Below are 19,618 nucleotides of genomic sequence, written 5' to 3'. Positions count from 1 at the left end.
TCACCAACTGATGCTATGTCCCATTCTGTCCCACTAAGTATTTAGTTTCTCCTTTTTTCAGGTGTTCCTTTCTGTCTGGGGAGCCTTTTGAGTAGGAAGGGGTATCGTGTGGGGGCTCTCCAGATGTTTGTGGACAACAATTCCCATCTCCCCTGACCATTGGCTATTCTGCATTTGGGTGCCTGTTTGTTCTCACTGGTCAATACCATGAAGCTCCTGAGATTATTTCTGCTTGTTTGTGACTTTTCCTTCCCACCTCTCGTCCAGTCTGGAACACACAGTCAGCAATGACAAAAATTAAATATAATCACCATGCAGCAATAAAACACAGTACGAACCACAAGAAGACTCTAATGCAGATTAGCAATTTTTAGTCACCAATCCCAAATAAATTGGTTCATTTATATAATGGGACCAAAACTGAACTTTCCAAGCCCAGATCATAGACTCATAGAATTGTAGGGTTGGAAGGGATCCCCAAGGGTCATCTAGTCTAACCCCTTGCAATGCAGGAATCACAGCTAAAGAATCCCTGACAGGAGGCCATCCAACCCCTGTAATCCAGTTGAAACATTTCTGTTTAAACCATCCTGCTTTTGAAAGCATTGCCATATGGGCATGAGCCTTAGCAAGCAGCATAGGTGGGGGGTTTTTTGAGAGAGAAGAAGAAGAAGAAAAAGAGTTTGGATTTGATATCCCACTTTATCACTACCCCAAGGAGTCTCAAAGTGGCTAACAATCTCCTTTCCCTTCCTCCCCCACAACCAACACTGTGAGGTGAGTGAGGCTGAGAGACTTCAGAGAAGTGTGACTGGCCCAAGGTCACCCAGCAGCTGCATGTGGAGGAGCGAACCCGGTTCACCAGATTACGAGTCCACCACTTTTAACCACTACACCACACTGGCTCTCTAGCCTGGGCGGGGTGGGGGACAACAAATACATTAAAGAGAATCTTTATAAATATCTGCACATAAAAAAAGTTGCAATCTTGCGTCGTTTGTCCAAGAGACAAACATGGTTTCATTGGATCTAAGCTAGTGTATTTGCTTCTGTACCATAAACACATATGGACCTACAGACCCTGCAGATCTGTCCATGCTGCAGATGCAACTTCAGGCTCGGTACAGAAGATATTTGCACCACAGGTAAGTAGAAGGTAAGAAGAAATGCCAGAATCTAGCCCTCATTGCTACTGGTGAGTGGCTGCATCTTTTTACAGTCAGGGCCAATTAGGGCAATGGGGGGGGGGGCAGGCAGGATAGCCATTTGGCCAGGGTCCTCAAGCTCAAATCGGGCCTCAGATTTAGACACTTTTGAGTTTTCGGTTTGCCCAGAAGCAGGGGGTTTGTATGCAGGCTGTTACAATAGGGGCCCTGCCAAGAGCTAGGACTCTAGCTGCACAGCTGCAAATAAAACATCTTAAGTGTGTTGTGTGACACTAGATGGTGACAGTGAGCTATGGCAAATTCAATGTATTTTTCAAAACGTTTTTTTAAAAAAGCATTTTCACAGTGTGTGTTTTTTTAATATGTGTGTAGATTCCACTCAAGTTCTCTTTCCGTTTTCTCACTCTAATTCTGTGAGAGATGTCAGAAGAGCCACTTGTGCATTGCCACACATTGTGTATAGGCACAGGGGGGTGGGTGGGCTGTTTTTGCAGCCAGAGCCACTCCATTTTCACCCTCCCTTAAACATGCAATATGCCTAATCTTGGAGCTGAGAGACACGTATTGTCTCTCCAGGCCTGCCTGAAAAGCACATTGCGGTCTGCAAAGGACCACAGTCTAGGCGGTGCCTAAATCCAACAAGACAACTTTTGCAACCCATGAGAAGATTTTACACGCCGTAATTATGAGGAAACTTTGTGCTTTAATGTCTGTTAAGTCATCAAGTCTGCGCTCAATTAAAAGATCTTGTCTGAAAGTTGGCGAGGCTGGCAATTCCAGAAGATCACAGCTGCTGTTGAAAGGGATCCTGGGCAAATGCAGAGTTTGCATGGAAGGGTGCCCAACCCTGCCTGCAACCAACCAGGGTGCCAAACTGACACCCTTTCCTGCCCTGTGGGAAGCAGAGTCAAGGAGGCCCAAGTGAGAAGGAGAGCAGTACTAAGCCTCTTCCCAAGTAGGGGAGGTAAACAGGCTGGCCTCTTGGAGTGCCTCTGGGTCTGGCTCCTTGGCTCAGTCAATCAAAGAATACTAGGAACATAAGAAGAAACTGCCAGATCAGGCCAAATGATAGTCCTGTATCCTGTACTCACAGCAGCCAGCCAGATGCTGGTGGGAAACCTGAAAGCAGGATTCGAGCACATGAGCCCTCTCCCCTCCTGGATCCATTGCCTAAGCCTGTCCAGCACCAAGGAGGCCTCCTCCAAGATGAAGCCAGTCATGGCCAGAGCGGCCAGCTCTTGCCAAGAGCATGCTGGAGGCCAGCATGCTACCAGGGGAGGAGCCCAGTGGCTCAGGGCAAACTAGCCATGCCCATGAGGCAAGAAGCAGAGGCTGGTGCTTCAAGGATGAAGTTTGCCAAAAAACGCTCCCTTTGTCCAAAATGTACAGCTGCTACATGTGCAATCTCCAATGGCCAAGAAGCACATCCTCCCAACACAGTTCAGATGCCAATTGTCTCATGAGTAGCAACTATGAGTGAGCCCAGTGCAGGTGTCTCAAGCAGCCGGTGAGCCCTGCGGCAAATAGCATGTCAAGCTACAGGTCCAGTGCTGTCTTATACACAGTCATTGTAGAAGACATCTACCCATTTCACAGATAGGTAGTCTAAAGGATGGGAATCCATTACAGAGAACTGAAAGCACCTGAAGAACAGATGGCTGGTTTGTTCATGCATGAAAAGGTCAAGGAATTTTGAGCATGTATGAAAGAAGCAGTTATATTCTGTTGTCACAAGTGCTCACACTCAGCATGAGCCAGTGCAGCCCAGACTGAGTGACCCCCACAGCCCTGGAGATTCCCTCTCTCTCACACACAGGGAACCCTGGCTCTGCCCTGGTGCCCCCTAGCCTTCCTGCCCCCCTCTTCTCTCTTCCCCAGGGGGATGTCCAACTGGCCAACCACTGGGTAGGCAAGGCTGGGTAAGGGGGAACCTCCAAAGCAGACCTTTGCCTACAACTTCCATCATCCTTCACTGTTGCCTCATTATGCCTGGGGCTGATGGGAGTTGCAGTCCATGCATGCTGCCTCTGATCTAGTCAAGAACATTGGTCCATCAAACTTAGTGGCACCTCCACCAGGACTGGAGTGGGGCGAGCCTTTGGCCCTCTACGTGCTGCTGGACTCCCCAGCTCCCGTTTGGTTGGAACTTTGATGGGTGGAGGTGTAGGGGTCAGCTATATGGTGCCCTTGAGGCAGAGCTTTGGGGCAGAAGCCCCCACTTGGCGGAATGGCAGGACAACGCCACCCCATACACAACCAGCACACAACTCTAAAGGGGGTGATGGGCAGAATTAAACTGAGGGATTGAACTAAGTCCAAAGTCTAAAATTGCCCAACTGCTCTGCTGGCTGAGGCCTTGCAGCCAAAAGGGCAGAGGGGCAACTCCTCCTCTCTCCCCAAACTCAAGCTGGGGTGGTCTTGGCAGGCTGCTTCCTGATTGGCGGTGTTGCTGGTGAGTGTGTTTGTGTGACTCCTTTCTTGTGTTTCTGCCCTGAGAGCATGTCAGGTCCCGGCTGTGTCAGTCAATCGAAGTTTATTGTTCTAGCCAAAGGCTAGAAACCTGCAGCCACAGTCCCAATAAAACAATAGAGATCATACATCCATAATATGAGGCAACATCAGTGATGTAAGACAGAGGTTGCCAGATACACCCACAAACTCAAATCCAGTTTGATTTCAAATTAAACCTCACCACAACTTTATAGTGTTCTATCAAACTCCCTTTTCCTGATAGTTATTTGCAGCTGGTGGATAGAGGGCCACACTGTGTGTTACAAAGCTATTATTGTCACCCAAAGGAAACTACACCTGCTTGCTTCTGTGAACAAAGGTTTCAGAAAACGATATTTTGGGTCTCTATTATAAGGGGCAAGCTAACAGATGTTTAACAGTGATGTCTTCCAACTGAGGCTGACCACAGATACAAGAATTAAAGAAATTGAAGGAAGAGGAGCATAGCTTTGCGCTACCTCCACTGCTGGAGGCAGGGTGCCTCTAAATGCCAGCTGCTGGGGATCACAAGTGCACACATGGTCTGCTTGTGGCTTTCCTTTTGGGGTATCTGGTTGGCCACCATTCTGGGTGGCCCCTCTTTGGACTGATCCAGCAGCCAGGCTGTTTTTGTGTTGAGCCAGTGCTGACCCTGGGTGGTTCAAGCCGAGAGCAAAGCAAGGGCTGCTTGGATTGCACTGTGCTCAGTGCCTGCTCCGACCCCCACCATGCCCATGGGTACTAACCCTCCAGGCCCAGTGCCTGCCTTCCCAAAGGGGCTCCCCCCCCCCGCTGGGTTGTCAAGAGGGCTTCTTGCACCTCCAGGCGAAATGGAAGGAAGGGCCCTCGTAGGAAGTCCCCACGGGGTTTCTCTCTTGGGCACCAACCTAGACCCTGATCTGCTCTGCTCCGGGCCCTCTTCCCCGGGGCTATTCCTGGATTAGTAGCGACCGGCGGCTGCCGTCAGTGTGCAAACAAATGGCGCAATGCCCTCCGGCTCTGCCAATGCCCTTCAGCCCCGACGGCGGCTCAGGCAGGCCACGTCCAGCACAGGAGCACATCCTGGGAAGCTGGCCTTCGCCTCTCGTCTCGATGGATGTCTTTTATCAGCAGCCAGGCCTGGCCTTGGCGCTCCCGCCCGCCCGCCTGTCTGGCGGCTGCAGCTACTGTTACCCAAGCACAAGGCGAAGCAGTGGGAAGTGAGCTGGGTAGCCCTCCGAGCTGGGCGTCTAGGGCATCCCGCCGCCCAGCGCCCCCGCGAAGGCCACATTTGTAACGCGGGTGGGGGGGTCAACAAAAGCAGTGGAGATGCTGTCGCCCAAGGGAGGGCAAGAGCGTGGCACTCACGGGAGCCAAAGGGGCAGTAAAAGAACAATGGCTGCTGCCGCTGCGTGTCCATTTCCCGGGTGGCCCGCTTTGGACCTCGGCGCCCCGCCCCGACGGGGAGGTTCCCAAAGCGCGGGGACTTAGGGGGCAGGGCAGGCGGGCGGCCGCTCCATCTGCTCCGCCTGGCGCGCCTGGGCTGCTCGGTTTCTCCTCTTTGCCGCCGCCGCCGCCACTGCCGCCGGCACGTCCTCCATTTCCTCTTCCTCCGTCCGCCGCCACGATGGCCCACTACCTCCGCGCTGTTGCTCCGGCCGTCGCCTCGGCAGCTTTGGGCCGCTCTCCTGCCGCGCTGCTCCCTGTGCTGAGCGTCTCGCAGCGCCCGCCGCACCGGCACTGTGAGTGGCGGGAGGGGGGGGGAGCGGAGGAAAGAGGGAGGGGTGGTTAGAGCAGAGGGTCCCGGCGCTGCCCCCTCCCAAGGCCTGTCGACGGGAGCCACCTCTCTAGCCCCGGGGAAGCCGGCCAGGCGTTTGCCCCCTCCAAGATGCCCGGCGCCATGGCCGTGCCCTTGTGTGGCAGGGTCCTGGAGCGCCCCGGCCCCCCGTCCGCCGGTGACCTTGCGATGCCCCGCCGGGCCCCGTCGGCTGCCTTCCTCTGCGCCTGGTCTCGCTCGGCCCCGCCTGCCATGCTGGGCCTCCCCAGGGACTATATTTAGAGCCGCCTCGGGTGGAGCCGCTCCCGCTCAACTCCGGGGCGGCCAAGGCGGCTTTGCCCGCCTCGGGGCACCGGGAGACTTGGAGGAGGAGAGCAGATTGTCTCTCCTGGGAGACCTGCAGCTGGGGGACGCGAGGCCCACATGCCAGCCCCTCTTTTGCCCCGTCTCGAAAGTGGCCCGGGTGGGGGGGGGGGGTTGGCGGGCAGAAGGCTTGCCAGCTTGGCGGGATCCTGTTGCATGGAGCAGAAACTGGCACAGCACACAGCTGGCCTGGAGGGGGCATTAAGACCCTGTCTGCATATACGTGCTTGACTCAATGAGGCTGTGCCAGGCCTGGGAATGTAGGCCGGCAGTTGCTTTGCTTCTGTGTCGCCATGGAAGTCCTCCCCCCCCACCCGCAGCCCCCCATGCACACCCTAAGGCTAAGCCCCTGAGGAGGCCTCTTTCCAGCTTGACCAAGACTCCTTTTCTTTCCTCTGTGTGTGGATCTCGAACAGAGAATTTGGCTGCCCCCTGCCCTGCCATTCCTGCTTTGAACAGCTAGCAGCTGGCTCCAGGACCTGTTGGAGAGCCGTGCCAGCCAGCTCACTCTCCGAGGGGCAGGGAGGAAGCCGCAGAGGGAGGGTGTGCCTGCTGCTCCCCTGCTGTCCTCTGAGGGTGACCTTGTCCCTTGACCAGCTGGCTGGAGCAGTGGAGTTGCAGGTCCAGTCTGTGGAAAAGGGGCTGCGGGCAGATCCCCAGTGGAGGAGCCTCACCCCAGGCGAATGTGCTTGGATTATGGCTTGTGAAAGTCAGCAGGGCTTTGGGCTCAGCTGGGATTAGTTAGAGAGCCACTGGGCAGCAGTTAATTCACTTTCTCTCCTGCCAGGGTCAATCACAGGGTAGACACAGCAGGCACCTTGGCCTGACTGCTTTAGCTCCACTCTGTGTTGTGCCTATTCGCAGTAGAGCTGGGGAAATATTTCAGATTCTTAAGAAGCACCGGCGTCAGTTGCTGTTTACATACACAAAGGGGGAAAGGCTTGCAGGAGAAGCGCAGGCAGCTTCCACAAGGGAGGCATCAGTCTCTAGACCCCAACAAGGATTTGTTTTGAGAGTGGTGTGCTGGGATAGAGACACACGCCAAGGCCCTGGGATTTTTCTTCCAGTGGTTCTAGCAGCTGCACCCTGGCACAGCCCACATCACACAATTGTTTGGGTGCTGGAGGTTGTCTCTGGTGTCTCTTCAGCATTCTGACATTTCTCCACAGATGCTGACAAAAGGATCAAAGTTGCCAACCCTGTGGTGGAGATGGATGGTGACGAGATGACCCGGATCATCTGGGCCGGCATCAAGGAGAAGGTACCTGGAAGTTTTGGATCCGAGGGGCTGGGAATAAAGCAGCAAGGACCACGTGTTGATGGCCTGTACATTGGTAGCACAGTCATGTTTCTAAAATGCTCACAGTTTGTGGAAAGGTGAAGAAAGGGGCAATAGAAAGTTAGAGGACTGGATGGTGTTTCTTCCAGTAGGCTAAGGCGGTCTGGGCTTCTCAGCTTTGAAAAAGTTCCCAGGGGAAGTATGATAAGAGTTTTATAACATTATGAATGATGTGGGGAGAGAGCCAGGGTTTTCTCCTTACAATTTTCAACATCCTTGGATATATCTTAGGTAAACCAGATGATGACATTTAACACAGCCGTATTCCACATGCAGCAATGAATATAAAGTCAGGCAGCCCCTGCCAACCTGGCGCCCTTCAGTTCTTTTGGACTACAGCTCTCTTAAGTCCCAGCAAACATGGCTGTATGATGATGGGGCTGATGGAAGCAGAGCTATACTGGCTGAGACTGATGGGGGTTGTAGTCCAAAATATCTGGAAGGCACCAGGTTTGGAGGTGGGGAGGCTGGGGCAGGTTAGTGTCCCATTTCCCCACAGACCAAATGGAGCTTGGAGAAGACACCATCCTTGCAACAGGAGGGAAATTGTGTGAATAACATGTAATTATTATTAATTTTTTAAGTGCACTTTTTGCATGCACGGGAAGGGTAGTGTGTGGAAGCTTCCTGGGGCACGTCTCTGATGGGCCTTCTGCACTTGCTCGGTGGTGTGTTGATCTCTACTGTGGGGTCTGCATCTACATACCTTTGTCCTCACTGCCTTCCTCCCATCCCGGCACAGCTGATCCTGCCCAACGTAGATGTCCAGCTGAAGTACTTTGACTTGGGGCTGCCGAATCGGGACCAGACAGATGACCAGGTCACCATAGACTCTGCCCTGGCCACCCAGAAATACAGCGTGGCTGTCAAGTGTGCCACAATCACCCCCGATGAAGCCCGCGTGGAAGGTACATGGGAAATGCCCATGGCAGGGTTAAAGGAATCTGGTATGACCTGCGCTCCAGGTCCCCTCTCCCAAGAGGAAGTCCCTCAGCCCAAAGCAGATTGCAGCTCACTTTCTTGTGGGGAATGTTCCTCTTTTCTCTTGGAGTGGCTGGTGCTAAGGCAGTGGATTGGCAAGGAGCCATTAAACTACCTTGTTTGAGTCAGACTCTTGCTGTAACAGGCTCCACTGACCTGGCAGCAGCTCTCCAGGGTTTCAGGCAACGGACCTGGAGATGGAGCCTGAGATTGAATCAGGGATCTTCTATGTGCAAAGCAGATGCACTCTGCTGAACTGCCACCATTGGTCTCTTGCGCTGCACCTAACTACCTCTTCTTCCCCTCCACACTTCCCCTAGAATTCAAGCTAAAGAAGATGTGGAGGAGCCCAAACGGCACCATCAGGAACATCCTGGGTGGGACAGTCTTCAGAGAACCAATCATCTGCAAGAACATTCCTCGCCTGGTCTCCGGCTGGACAAAGCCCATTGTCATTGGCAGGCATGCCCATGGTGATCAGGTGGGTTGGAAGGGAGAGTGGGTGGGTGGATGGGCAGCTGGTTTGGGAACAAGGTGGGATGTACAACTGGGAGAGTAGAGCATTCTCTTCTCTACAAACCCTCTGGGATAGAGCAGGGCCAGTCAGTCTCTCTTACCCCTTGGCAATTGTGTTTTGATTATTTGTCTGGCTCCAATCTGCTCCCCACCTCGGACAGGCATGCACAAAGTCAGGAGTAGCAGGGGGAATGTTGTTGGAATCCTGCTGGCTGAGTCAGGAAGTGATGGCAAGAGTACAGGAAGCTTTGAAAAAACCTCACTGATAAATCTCCTTCATCCTTGAGTACCAGGTACAGTGGTACCTCGGGTTAAGAATTTAATTCATTCCAGAGGTCCGTTCTTAACCTAAAACCGTTCTTAACCTGAGGTACCACTTTAGCTAATGGGGCCATCGCCACCGTGCGATTTCTGTTCTCATCCTGAGGTAAAGTTCTTAACCCGGGGTACTACTTCCGGGTTAGCGGAGTCTGTAACCTGAAGTGTTTGTAACCCAAGGTACCACTGTACTTGGTTTAAATACCTGTCCTAAATTCAAGTGCTGTATAATCTTCTATAGGAATAGAATCAGAAGAGAAAAGGCTAGAATTTTCTTATAGTAAATGCCTTGTTCTGCAGTGAAGTGAGGAGGACATTTGGAATCCTTTGGGGTTGGCTCCTCCCATCCTCAGGAGGGGAGACCAGCTGCCTTGAACTTGACTCCTCCATGCTCTCTATAAAGCAGACTTTGCAAAAAATGTGCAGGGAACAAACAGGCCCTTACTCAGACTTTAGCAGCCTGGAAAGCCCTGCTGTGGGTGATGAGATGGTCACTGTAAATGCCCAGCTACTGCCATAACTTCCTTTGGTTCAGTTTCCCTTGAACCTCCCAGGGGCAGGTCATAACTGGGGGGGGGGACAAGCATCTTTGCCCCCAAATTCCTCCACCTTCACCCATGTGGTTAAAAAAGCTATGTCCCTCTCTAGGGTGTGTGGAGGAGGTGGGTGGCTGTAAGCAGAGAAAAATAAAAACCGAAATTAACTGGAAAAACCCAATCCCTTAGTGGGGGGCTCATGAAACAGGACCAGTCTAGAAGCTAGAAGTTCAGCTCAAATTGCCCCTGCCTCCTACAGGTGGTGGGGGTAAACCCAAAGGATTCCAGAGGCTCCCCCCTTGCTCTTCTACAGGACAGTACTGTGGATCCTAGCTACAGAATACATTGGGAGGGAGCAGGCCCCAGCATGGGGCTAATTAGGGGGTTTGATGTGGGGGAATTGAGACACTTGGATACTGTTGGGCTCTCCTAACATCTGGGTTTCTGCTTTCCAGTATAGAGCCACAGATTTCGTTGTGGACAAGTCTGGGACGTTTAAGATGGTCTTCACTCCCAAGGATGGCAGCGGAGTCAAGGAGTGGGAGGTGTACAACTTCCCTGGTGGAGGCGTCGGCATGGGCATGTACAATACAGATGAGGTGAGGGCAATGCCAGCTAGACCCCTGCATTAGTTGCTTCCTGGGTCCCCTCCATGGGGTGAGGCTGGTTGCTGCATCCTGGGGACCTGCTGCTCCCCTTTGAATAGCAGGGTGGCAGCTCCTGCAGGCTGCTGCTTCTGGGTGATGTCCCACTGAGGGCCCTGTCTTCCTTTTGCAGTCCATCTCGGGCTTTGCCCACAGCTGCTTCCAGTATGCCATCCAAAAGAAGTGGCCCCTTTACATGAGCACAAAGAACACCATCCTCAAGGCCTACGATGGACGGTTCAAGGACACCTTCCAGGAGATCTTTGAAAAGTGAGCCCTTCTGACCCCCCTCTTGGCTTAAGCCAGGAAGCTGTGGGTGGGAGTTGCTTTCTCCCACCTTCCCCAAAACCCAGCATTTCCTGCTGAGATCCTAAGTGCTAGAGGTGAGATCCTAAGTGCCAGAGCACCTCCCTGTTGGGATGGGTTGGAGGTGCTGTGTGAGGAGGATTAGAGGGTTGATGCTGCATGAATAAGTAACCTCTTGTTCTCCACTGCCAGGCACTACAAGACTGATTTTGACAAGCTCAAGATCTGGTACGAGCACCGTCTCATTGACGACATGGTGGCCCAGGTGATAAAATCCGCAGGTGGCTTTGTTTGGGCGTGCAAGAACTACGATGGAGATGTCCAGTCTGACATCTTGGCCCAAGGTGCGGCGCTGGGCTGGGGAGAGGGCAGCTGTGAAAGGCTGCAAGTGGTGTGTGGGCTTGCAACTTGTAGGGACCGGAAAGCAGGGGGAAAGAGTTTGCTCTATTCTTACAATAGAACCGCAGAACATGGCTTCCTGTGTGACCAGGGCACTTCAGGGGGCTAGACCCTCCCATGTAGAGAGCTGCCACTGGTTCATCTTAACTGGCAGCACCTCACCAGCCCTCTCTGGAGATGGAAGCTGGGGTCTTGTATGCGCAAAGCACTCACTCTGCTACTGAGCTATTGCCTTTCTCCAAGACTGAATAGCACTCAAAAGGGCAGGTTTCTGCTCTCAAGGGGGGAAGCAATGTTGCTGAGGTCTTCGTGAGATTGATGTTTCTCGGAAGGGAGACTTGCACAAGGCAAGGCCAGACCATTTCACATCCCGCTTCCAGCCCTTCTGACTAGCATTTCAGGAGATGGGCTTTTCTCTCCGTGGCTGTTCTCCAGCTCTGCTGCAGTTGTCTGTTCTGCAGAGTGGGTTGGCAGATCAGATGCTCCGCTGATGGTGAAGCTAGAGAATTCAAATGTTTCTTCCTTCCTTGCGAGTCAGCTGAGCACTTGGCTTTATTCTGTTGATATAGAGTGCCAGGCACCCCATGCTCCAGAGGGGAGTACCTCATAGGCACAGGAACAAAGGGGCCCAGGGACCTCCCCTTCCCCACAGAGGAAGGTGTGGAAAGCTGCTGTTGCAGAGACAGCCAACAGGAGTTTGGCTTTTTTCCTAGGGTTTGGCTCACTCGGCCTCATGACTTCCATCCTCGTCTGCCCAGATGGGAAGACCATCGAAGCGGAGGCAGCTCACGGCACTGTTACACGCCACTACCGGGAGCACCAGAAGGTGGGTCAACTGGGTGGCTGTGGAGGGAGCTCACCTGGCCCCTTCTTTAGGCATATTGTCTCACTCTTTTCTGTACCAGGTGAAGACCCTTTCAGCTTCCCAGGCTTTAAATAGCTTCACCCTTTTAATCTACTGAGTCTTAGATTTGCCATGTACTTTTAGTGAAGAAGTGCTAGTTTGCTTGTTGCTGCTGAAAATATGCTGCTTATTATAGTTTTGCCATTTTATTTTAATGTTTTATTACTGTAAGCTGCCCAGTGAACACTGTGATTGGAGGATATTAATATTGCCAATAAAATAAATGAATGAAATAGACCAGTGGGAGGGATGTGAGTGCCCTCTTCTGGCCAACTTGCTGCATCTGCGTTCTCACCAGACTAGGGATAGGGAAACTGTAGTCCTCTAATGTTGCTTTAAGTCTCTTTAAGTATTGTCCATGCTAACTGAGACTGATGGGGTCCAATAGCCCATGGAGGGACACCGGTCTCCCCCTCTCTCAAGCTAAATGCTTGCTGGTCTGCTACCTCTAGCAGTGGCTGGCAATTAACTGTGCCTACCTGTTTTTCTCCCCTGCAGGGCAATCCTACCAGTACCAACCCTATCGCAAGCATATTTGCCTGGACAGGAGGCCTGAAGCACAGAGGCAAATTGGACAGCAACGCTGACCTCATCAAGTAAGGGCCACTGTCCAGCAGCATGAAATACAACATTGCCATGGGAGAGCAAGTTGGCGGGGAGGGAATAGGGCTGCAATTATGTCAGGGTCACGACAGAGATTTTTGAAGTACAGGCATAAGAATGACCCAGATATTGTAATGGGAGAGTGCCCTGGGCCCCCCAGGGGAAAAGGGGGACCCTGAAGAAGGAAATGCAGGGCTCCTGGAAGGTGTTGTGAAAGACCTGCTTGAAGGTGAGCGTCAAGCGTGTTGTTGGCACACTCCATATTGCATATCGCTGCATCTGCTAGTTGCTTCAACAAGTGATGCACAAATCAAGTAACGGCAGTAGCACAGCAAGACTGAGAAAACAAACAAGCTTTGCTCCCTGCAAAACGAGAGTGAGGCTGGGCCTGGCCTGTCAGTCAGATGCTGCAGGGAGATGTTGGGCCTTGCTGTTTTTCCTCCTGTGCTAGAGGCTGTTCTTTTTTCCATGGCCAGGTTTGGTGAGACTCTGGAGAAGGTCTGCATTGAGACGGTGGAGAGTGGTGCCATGACAAAGGATCTGGCTGGCTGCATTCATGGATTAAACAAGTGAGTATTCCTGGGCTGCTGCAGGGCTAGCCTGTGGCTCCTACCTTCTCTCTCACGAGTTGAGGAAGCACAACTTGCCACCGGCTTGGGCTTCTCATACTCCCCCACCCCACCTTCTGCATTTTCAGTGTGAAGCTCAACAAGCATTATTTGAACACCACCGACTTCCTGGAAGCTATCAAGAACAACCTGAACAAAGCTTTGGGCAAATAGGAGGAGCTGGAGGGGGCGCTGGAACGTACTGGTAGTGGGTGGAGGAGGGCACAGCATAGCATGGAGGCACATGATGAAGGAAAGGGGATTGCCTCATTTTTAACAGAACAAATTATGGCTGTTTGTACTGTCAACCAGAGACATTTTTGTAACCTGGTTGTTTTTTTAAAACCTTTTTAGCCGCCCTATTTGGGCTCCAATAACATGTCCCAGCTGCTGCTACTGCTGGCTTGGGGGAAGGTCTCAGTGCTGGATCCCCCACCCCCTGCCAGGCGGTCATAATGGTTTGTGCTGTAATTTATGTACTGTGGTTTGGGCCTCATGGTGCCAAATAGAGCTATTAAATTATAGCTTTTACACATGGCTTGTTGTTTTTATTGCTTCCCAGTGTCGACTGTCTGTTATGGTGACTCTTTTCTGGGGAAAGGCAAGTCTCAGCCCCCCTTGAACCTCTCCCCCCCCCCCCACACCCTGTCTTTTGCTTCAACACCAACCCATCTGGCCCTTCTTCCAAAGAGTATTCCTTTATTGCTGAATTTCTTCAGAACAGAAAATAAACACAGTAGATCTATGCACAAGTGGGACAATCCACCTTGTGGAAATGACATAATAATTTAAGATGGCCACAGGCTGCACAGGGATGTTCTCCACAGCAGGCTGGCATAACTGCTCTGCCAGGGATAGGGGATGGGCAAAGGGGCACTCAAGACCCATTTGGTTTTGGGGCAGAGACCCTGCTGTGTGTCCCCCTCTGTTTTTTGCGCAGGGCAGAGGTAGTTAGTAAGAGAAACATGCAGGAGCTGATCCAGTTTGGCTCTGCAGTACAGCCTGGTGTCTGTAGCACTGAGCTCTGGCTGGTCCTGGCCTATCAGCACCACTACAAGGCCTTCTGCTTCTTTGTGCTGGGTGCAAGGTGCTGTGGGAGGTAGTCTAAGGCAAGTGCTGCCTGCTCCTGGTCCTTTGAAGCTGGAGAGAAAAGTACTGCCAGCCCAACCCAGCAGCAGAGCCCAGTCAAGGGTTGGTGGCAACAAGACTTCCACAGATCCAGTGCAGGACTAAACGGCTGAAGAGGGCAAGAGTATCAAATTCTGTGCTGCCCGAACAGAGCTTTTCGGAGGGGGTGGAAGCAGCTGCATGTCCCCTTCTTCACCCAGTCTGCCCCAGGCTACAACATGCTGTAGTAGGCCATTCCCTTCATGGTGTGTTCGGTCAAGGCAGACTCGTTGGCAGGGTTCCCCACCACCCCATAGTCATACGAGTTTTCCTCCTCGTAGTCCTCCATCTCCTGCTGTCCGTCCAGCTCTGCATGATCACCTGCCAGCTCCAGCATGGGATCTGGGGACAACAGGACAAGAAATGAGCAGCACCTGGGCGGTAGTGCTGCAATGGCAGGCAGTGTGGATTCAGCACTGGCCATCACAGCCTCCTTTGCCAGCAAGCCAAGACAGCCTGCAGAGGGAGCTGCAGTGCACCTTTCAGCATTAGAAGGCTGCCTCTGCCTTTCAGGACTTCTGGGGGGCGGGGTAGAATGCCTTAGGCCCATCCCTTCAGCTCCCTCCCCACCTACCTTGGCTGTCCAGGCTGATGTCCATCACCCCATGCTTGACCTTCATGTGCCGGCTGAGGTTGCCCTTCAGGTTGAACTTGCTGGAACAGTAAGGGCACTTGAAGGGTTTGCTGCCTGCATGCAAGTGCATGTGGCCCAGGAGGTTGTACATGCGGTTGAAGGATTTCCCACACACCTGCGGAAGGTGGGGTGGGAAAAGGAGAGGATCACCTGTTGGTGGAGGCTGGGGCAGCCTGGACTGTGGGCAGCAGGGGAGGGATTCACCTGCTTGCATCCACCCCAGTTCCCCTTCCAGGCCAATGGCCAAGAACCAAGATCCACTCCACATTCAGCTCAGTCCAGGCAGCTGGCAAAACCGGAATGACTAAGCTGTGCTTGAGAGGAGGGTGGATATATGGGCATCCAGTTGCTCATGTGGGAAGTGTGTTCTGGAAATGACCACTGCCCCTCTGGGAGTTGAGTCTGGCCTGTCTTTGCAGACTCTGCCACTCCGCTTTGCCCTGGCAGCAGCTCTGATCTCAGGCTCTTCATATTCCACCACCCGCGGCAGCCTCTGCTCTTTGCACTTCTGCCACCTACCTTGCACTTGAAGGGCTTGACGGGCGAGTGGACGATCATGTGGGTCTTGAGTGTCTGCTTCTGCACAAAGGTCTTGAAGCAGATGTGGCACTGGTAGGGGCGCACACTGGTGTGGATCAGCATGTGGCGCTTCATGTTGGCCTGCAGCGTGAACTCTCGCCCACACACTTCACACTTGAACTCTTTCACGCCCTGGAGACAACAGCAAGCAGGTAACAAGGCTTCACTGCAGCCAAGAGGTACCACCCCATCCCACCTTTGCCAAGGAGGACAGGGCTAACCATGGTGATTTCATGCTCAGTAGTGTTTGGGGGATTTCAGAGCAAGGGGGAAGAGACCAGGGCATTTTGGATCCCCACTCCTTCCCTCCCTCCTATGGAAGCTGTTTTAACCCAAATTGTGACAAGGCCTCTTTTTTCAGAACCCAGGTCTGTGGTGACCAAGGACAACAAAAAGAGCAAGCCAGCTAAGCTGAAGCCCTTTGGGTACCCCTTCAGGACACTGCAGGTAGACACACACACTCCTCTATAAAAGCCCTTAGAGCCACGGATGGGAAAAGGCTTCGGTTACCCAACACCCCCCCCAGCCCTTCAGGCTGGTGCTCTGCTGCCTGACCTACCTTGTGGGTCAGCGAGTGCTGCTTAAGGTGATGGATCTGGCTGAACTCCATGCCACACTCGGTGCAGACGAAGGGCCGCACGTTCTGGTGTTTGAGCATGTGGTTCTGCAGCTGGCTCCGGTAATGGAAGGACTTGTTGCACTCCGGGCAGGGGTAGAGGGTGGGCCCCTGGTGGGTGGCCAGGTGGCGCTTGAGCTGGGTGAGGGTGGAGAAGTCCAGGCCACACTCCACGCAGACGTGGCAGCGCCCGCTCTCATGCTTGCCCTCGTGGGCCTTCAGCTCGCTGGGGTAGGCGAAGCCGCGGCCACAGAAGCGGCAGCTGTAGGGCTTGATGTCGGAGTGCAGCAGCATGTGGCGCTTGAGGTGGCTGGTCTGGGTGAAGGCCTTGTGGCACACCTGGCACTTGTGGGGCCGCGTGCCCTGGTGGGTGAGCAGGTGGGTCTGCAGGTGGCTGGGCTGCTTGAAGAGCTTGCTGCAGTGCGGGCAGGAGTGGGGCTTGATGCCGTTGTGGCCCAGGATATGCGTCACCAGGTTGTACTTGGACGTGTAGGACTTCTCGCACAGGCGGCACTGCCAACGCTTCTCCACCAGGTAGGAGTCATCTATCTGGACGTTGATGTCCAGGCGGTCCAGCTGAACCTTCTTGCTGTGCTCACCGTGGGCCTCCGCCTCAAAGTCCAGGGGCTCCTGCCACACAAAGCCCAGCTCGCTCTTGCCCTGCCCTGGAGGAGAGTGTGGTACAGGATGCTCCAGATTGATCAAGGGAGGAGGAGCACCAGCCTGGAAGCCGCAGTCACTGGAGAAGGCCTCTGCACTCCCCGGAGTGCTGTCCAGGCTGGCTTGTGGGGTGCTTGGGAGCCTCTCCTCATACCCGCCCAGGGACAGCTCTTCTGGAGCTTGTTGCCGCAGGTGCCGCAGGAGTCGAGGCTTCCTGTTGAATGTGCTGAGATCTATCATCTTGGTAGCGCTGCTCTGCACTGTCTGCTCACAGGGGGACTCCTCCAGGCTCACAGGGTGGCTGCCCATCTGCTCCTCCTTGCCCTCGCTTGCTACTGATGCTTCATAAGCGCCGTCTTCCTGCCCCCACTCCCCCTTCTCAGGCTTCACTTTTGGCACCAGCCTCACAGGAGGGCGCTTCCTCCTCCGGGCATGTTTCCCGAAGGAAGCCTCTGCTGCTTCATCCTCCTCTGCTGGCTCGATGTGACCTTGGCCTTCATTCTCCAGAGGGCAATGGCTTTCCGGCTGCTTCAACTCAACCATGGACATGCCGTCAAGCCTGCCTGCGAAGCTGGAGAAGAAACCTCCGGGGCTGACGGTGGCACCAAAAAACTCGTTCTCAGTCACCAAGCCCAGGACGGCTGCTTGGGCTAGAGACAGCACCACCACGGCATCTGTCTGTGTTCCAGAGTGGGCAAAGCGGTCCATGGCTCATACCATCAAGCACAGCTTCTGTTGTCTGCAGGAACAAAGGGGAGAAAGAGAAGTCATTACCCTGTTGGCCAAGCAGAGGGCTGTGGGCTGAGAGAACCCAGTTGGCCGGCAGGGGCCCTAGCTGGCAGCTCCAAAATCATGGCAATGGAAAGTGGCATCTACTCTGGACATAGCCTTTAAAATGAAAGGAACACCAAAGGGCAGAGCTTAGAACCTGAAAGCATCCCATGTTTTGGAGCTAAACAAATATTCTGCACTCCTGAAACTGGAGCAAAACCTGAAATCTAAACATGGGTGTGCTTCACTGGCAAAATGAGGGGTGGTGGTGGTGGGAATGCCTAGTGGCCAGATGACAGGCCAGACATTTTCATCCTTACCATTTCCCAAGACTAGCAGAAACCAAATATTCCATAGAGCCCTGTACAATGGCTCAGTTGCGCTGTGTTTATTCTTTATTGTAAAGGGCTCAGCATGTAGCAAAATCTTGTGGCCTTCTATCCAATACCTGGGGGGGAAGGCCAGGTCAGGAGCCTCCCCAAATCTGACAAATTCTGCACTTCTAGAAAGAGCAGGCAGTCTGATGGCTGCACCTCCCCAAGTATTGGGATGTTGTCACCCACCAGGTTGGGATGGATTCCTTTCTACAAGAAAGGGCACAGCAGCCTCCTTGGTTGTGAAGGTGGCAAGCAGGGCCAGGCAGGACTCAGACCTTGGAGGCAGTCCTTAGAACCCTAGGACTTCCCCTCTCAGTGTGTGCTTTTGGTGTGACTGGGAAGCACCAGAAAGCTAAGCCAGAGAGAGGAGAGCATGGGGGATGGGGATACTGCTCCCCCCCCCTATGGGGCTAGCAGGACCAGAAGAGCCAGAATAACTGTTTCTCGCCTGAAATACAAAGCCAGTCTTCCTGGGTGCATAGCAGAAAGACAAGCCAGGCTTGGACTAACCCCGAGGCAAAGGGAACAGCTAGACAGAACAACCTCAGAACTTCCCACTTTTGAACCACTGGAAATAAATGAACCTCATTCTCCGCCAGAGCTGCCTGCACGCTCTTAGACCCTGTGCGGGTGAGGATGGCTGGTGCAGAGAAAAGAAATGTGAACAAGGGAAGACAAAAAGAGGAAATGGAGGGGGGAAAGATAGCAAGAGGCAGGTGGGGGGAGGAGGGGAAGGAGACAGCAGTGTATGGAGGCAGCCAAAACAAAGGAGAGAGGGGAGGAGGCAGGAAGGAGAGAGGAGGAAGGAGAAGAGAAGAGGGGGCTGGCAGGCATAGGAGAAGAAAGGAAGAGAGAAGGAAGGAAGGAGGCTGGGTATGGGGGAGGATTAGAGGAGGCGGAGGCGGCAATGAGCGCAGCAGGGCCAAGTAGGGGCCCATCAGGTCCCCCAGAGACAGGCAGGAGAAGGCCATGTGGTGACCCGCAGGCTGGCCTCCGTGCCTGACCCATTTTGCATGCAAGCTCCACCACAATGCAAGGAAGGCCCCTGTTAAGCACACTTTCATGTCAATGGGGTGTAGAGGCAAAGGGGAACAACAGTATTGATTCCCTCCTCACAGGAGGCAGCCTTGAAGCTGGAGACTGGCCATGATGGCAGCCACTTCTGTGCCAGCCGGCATGTCCTGGGCACAGAATGGTAGCAATCCTGAGCAAAGGTGCCAGAGGGGAGCCCACCTAGAATTATTGATTGTGGGCATAGGCAGCTTTTTTTTTTTTTGGTTGGGGGGGGTGTCAGCCTGTCCAGCCACTTCAGCCTTTACAATCCATCTGCTTCTCTCATTCACCCTTTAAAAGCCATTGCCTGCTCTCCCTCCCTCCCTCCCTCGCTCCCTCTCACTTCCCTTCCATTTCTGATTCTTGCCTCTTCTCTCCATCTTTCTCTCTCTCCCTCATTCTTTCCGTTACCCTGGCAACGCCTCTCTCAGCTTGATAGTTCAGTCCTGTGTGCCTCTCTTATCTTCTCTCTCTTTCTCTCTCACTTTCATCAATCTCCTAATCTCCTTCTGTATTCCAACCCCGCTCTCTCACCCACCTCCATCTCCTCTAATGTCCCATCTCAGCTTCCAGGTGACATTAGATTTGAATCACATATTTCGGTGGGTGGGTGGAAGAAACTTTCAAAGCCAGGCTCTGCAAGGTGTATGGATTTTGGATGGAGTCCCTTCTCACTGGCTACCTCCCTCTTTAATCCCCAAAGTGTGTGGCTGACCACCCACACCAAGACCCATTTTCCTACCTGAAGGGGACACTCTTCACACCAAGCCAACCTTCAAGAAACCAACCAGATTCAACTGCTACGTAGGGACAGCCAGGATTGCTTCCCACA

The 19,618-nt window shown here is 53.4% G+C and overlaps 2 protein-coding genes across 3 annotated transcripts in view; one reads left to right on the top strand and one right to left on the bottom strand.

Moving 5' to 3' along the window:
• The first annotated feature begins 3,689 nt into the window (after positions 1-3,689).
• On the top strand, positions 3,690-13,460 carry IDH2 (isocitrate dehydrogenase (NADP(+)) 2). The gene is made up of 11 exons (XM_083713210.1): positions 3,690-5,377; positions 6,945-7,036; positions 7,857-8,022; positions 8,416-8,576; positions 9,921-10,064; positions 10,243-10,379; positions 10,608-10,759; positions 11,528-11,640; positions 12,217-12,314; positions 12,798-12,890; positions 13,019-13,460. The coding sequence occupies exons 1-11, from the start codon at positions 5,263-5,265 to the stop codon at positions 13,101-13,103; spliced, it is 1,356 nt and encodes a 451-aa protein (XP_083569336.1). The 5' UTR covers positions 3,690-5,262; the 3' UTR covers positions 13,104-13,460.
• Positions 13,461-13,606: 146 nt separating this feature from the next.
• Positions 13,607-19,618, bottom strand: part of ZNF710 (zinc finger protein 710) — a 22,295-nt gene continuing 16,283 nt past the window's right edge. For both annotated transcript variants that reach the window (XM_083713145.1, XM_083713144.1), the window contains exons 3-6: positions 15,869-17,324; positions 15,250-15,441; positions 14,671-14,845; positions 13,607-14,438 (exon numbers count right to left, since the gene is read on the bottom strand). In XM_083713145.1, coding sequence (XP_083569271.1) covers positions 14,269-14,438; positions 14,671-14,845; positions 15,250-15,441; positions 15,869-17,293 — 1,962 coding nt within the window. In that variant the 5' untranslated portion in view covers positions 17,294-17,324 and the 3' untranslated portion in view covers positions 13,607-14,268. The remainder of the gene's footprint in view (positions 14,439-14,670; positions 14,846-15,249; positions 15,442-15,868; positions 17,325-19,618) is intronic.

Source organism: Podarcis gaigeae, assembly GCF_964106915.1.
Source record: "Podarcis gaigeae genome assembly, chromosome: 14".
In the NCBI taxonomy this organism is placed as follows: Eukaryota; Metazoa; Chordata; class Lepidosauria; order Squamata; family Lacertidae; genus Podarcis; species Podarcis gaigeae.
This window is presented reverse-complemented; position numbering and strand designations above follow the sequence as displayed.

What these genes read in the sequence shown, in the direction of transcription:
- IDH2 (XM_083713210.1), top strand. Translation starts at nt 5,263, where the DNA reads ATGGCCCACTACCTCCGCGCTGTTGCTCCGGCCGTCGCCTCGGCAGCT. An exon ending in GGGCCGGCATCAAGGAGAAG is followed by an intron (nt 7,037 to 7,856) that starts GTACCTGGAAGT and finishes ATCCCGGCACAG; the next exon opens with CTGATCCTGCCCAACGTAGA. An exon ending in TGCATTCATGGATTAAACAA is followed by an intron (nt 12,891 to 13,018) that starts GTGAGTATTCCT and finishes CTGCATTTTCAG; the next exon opens with TGTGAAGCTCAACAAGCATT.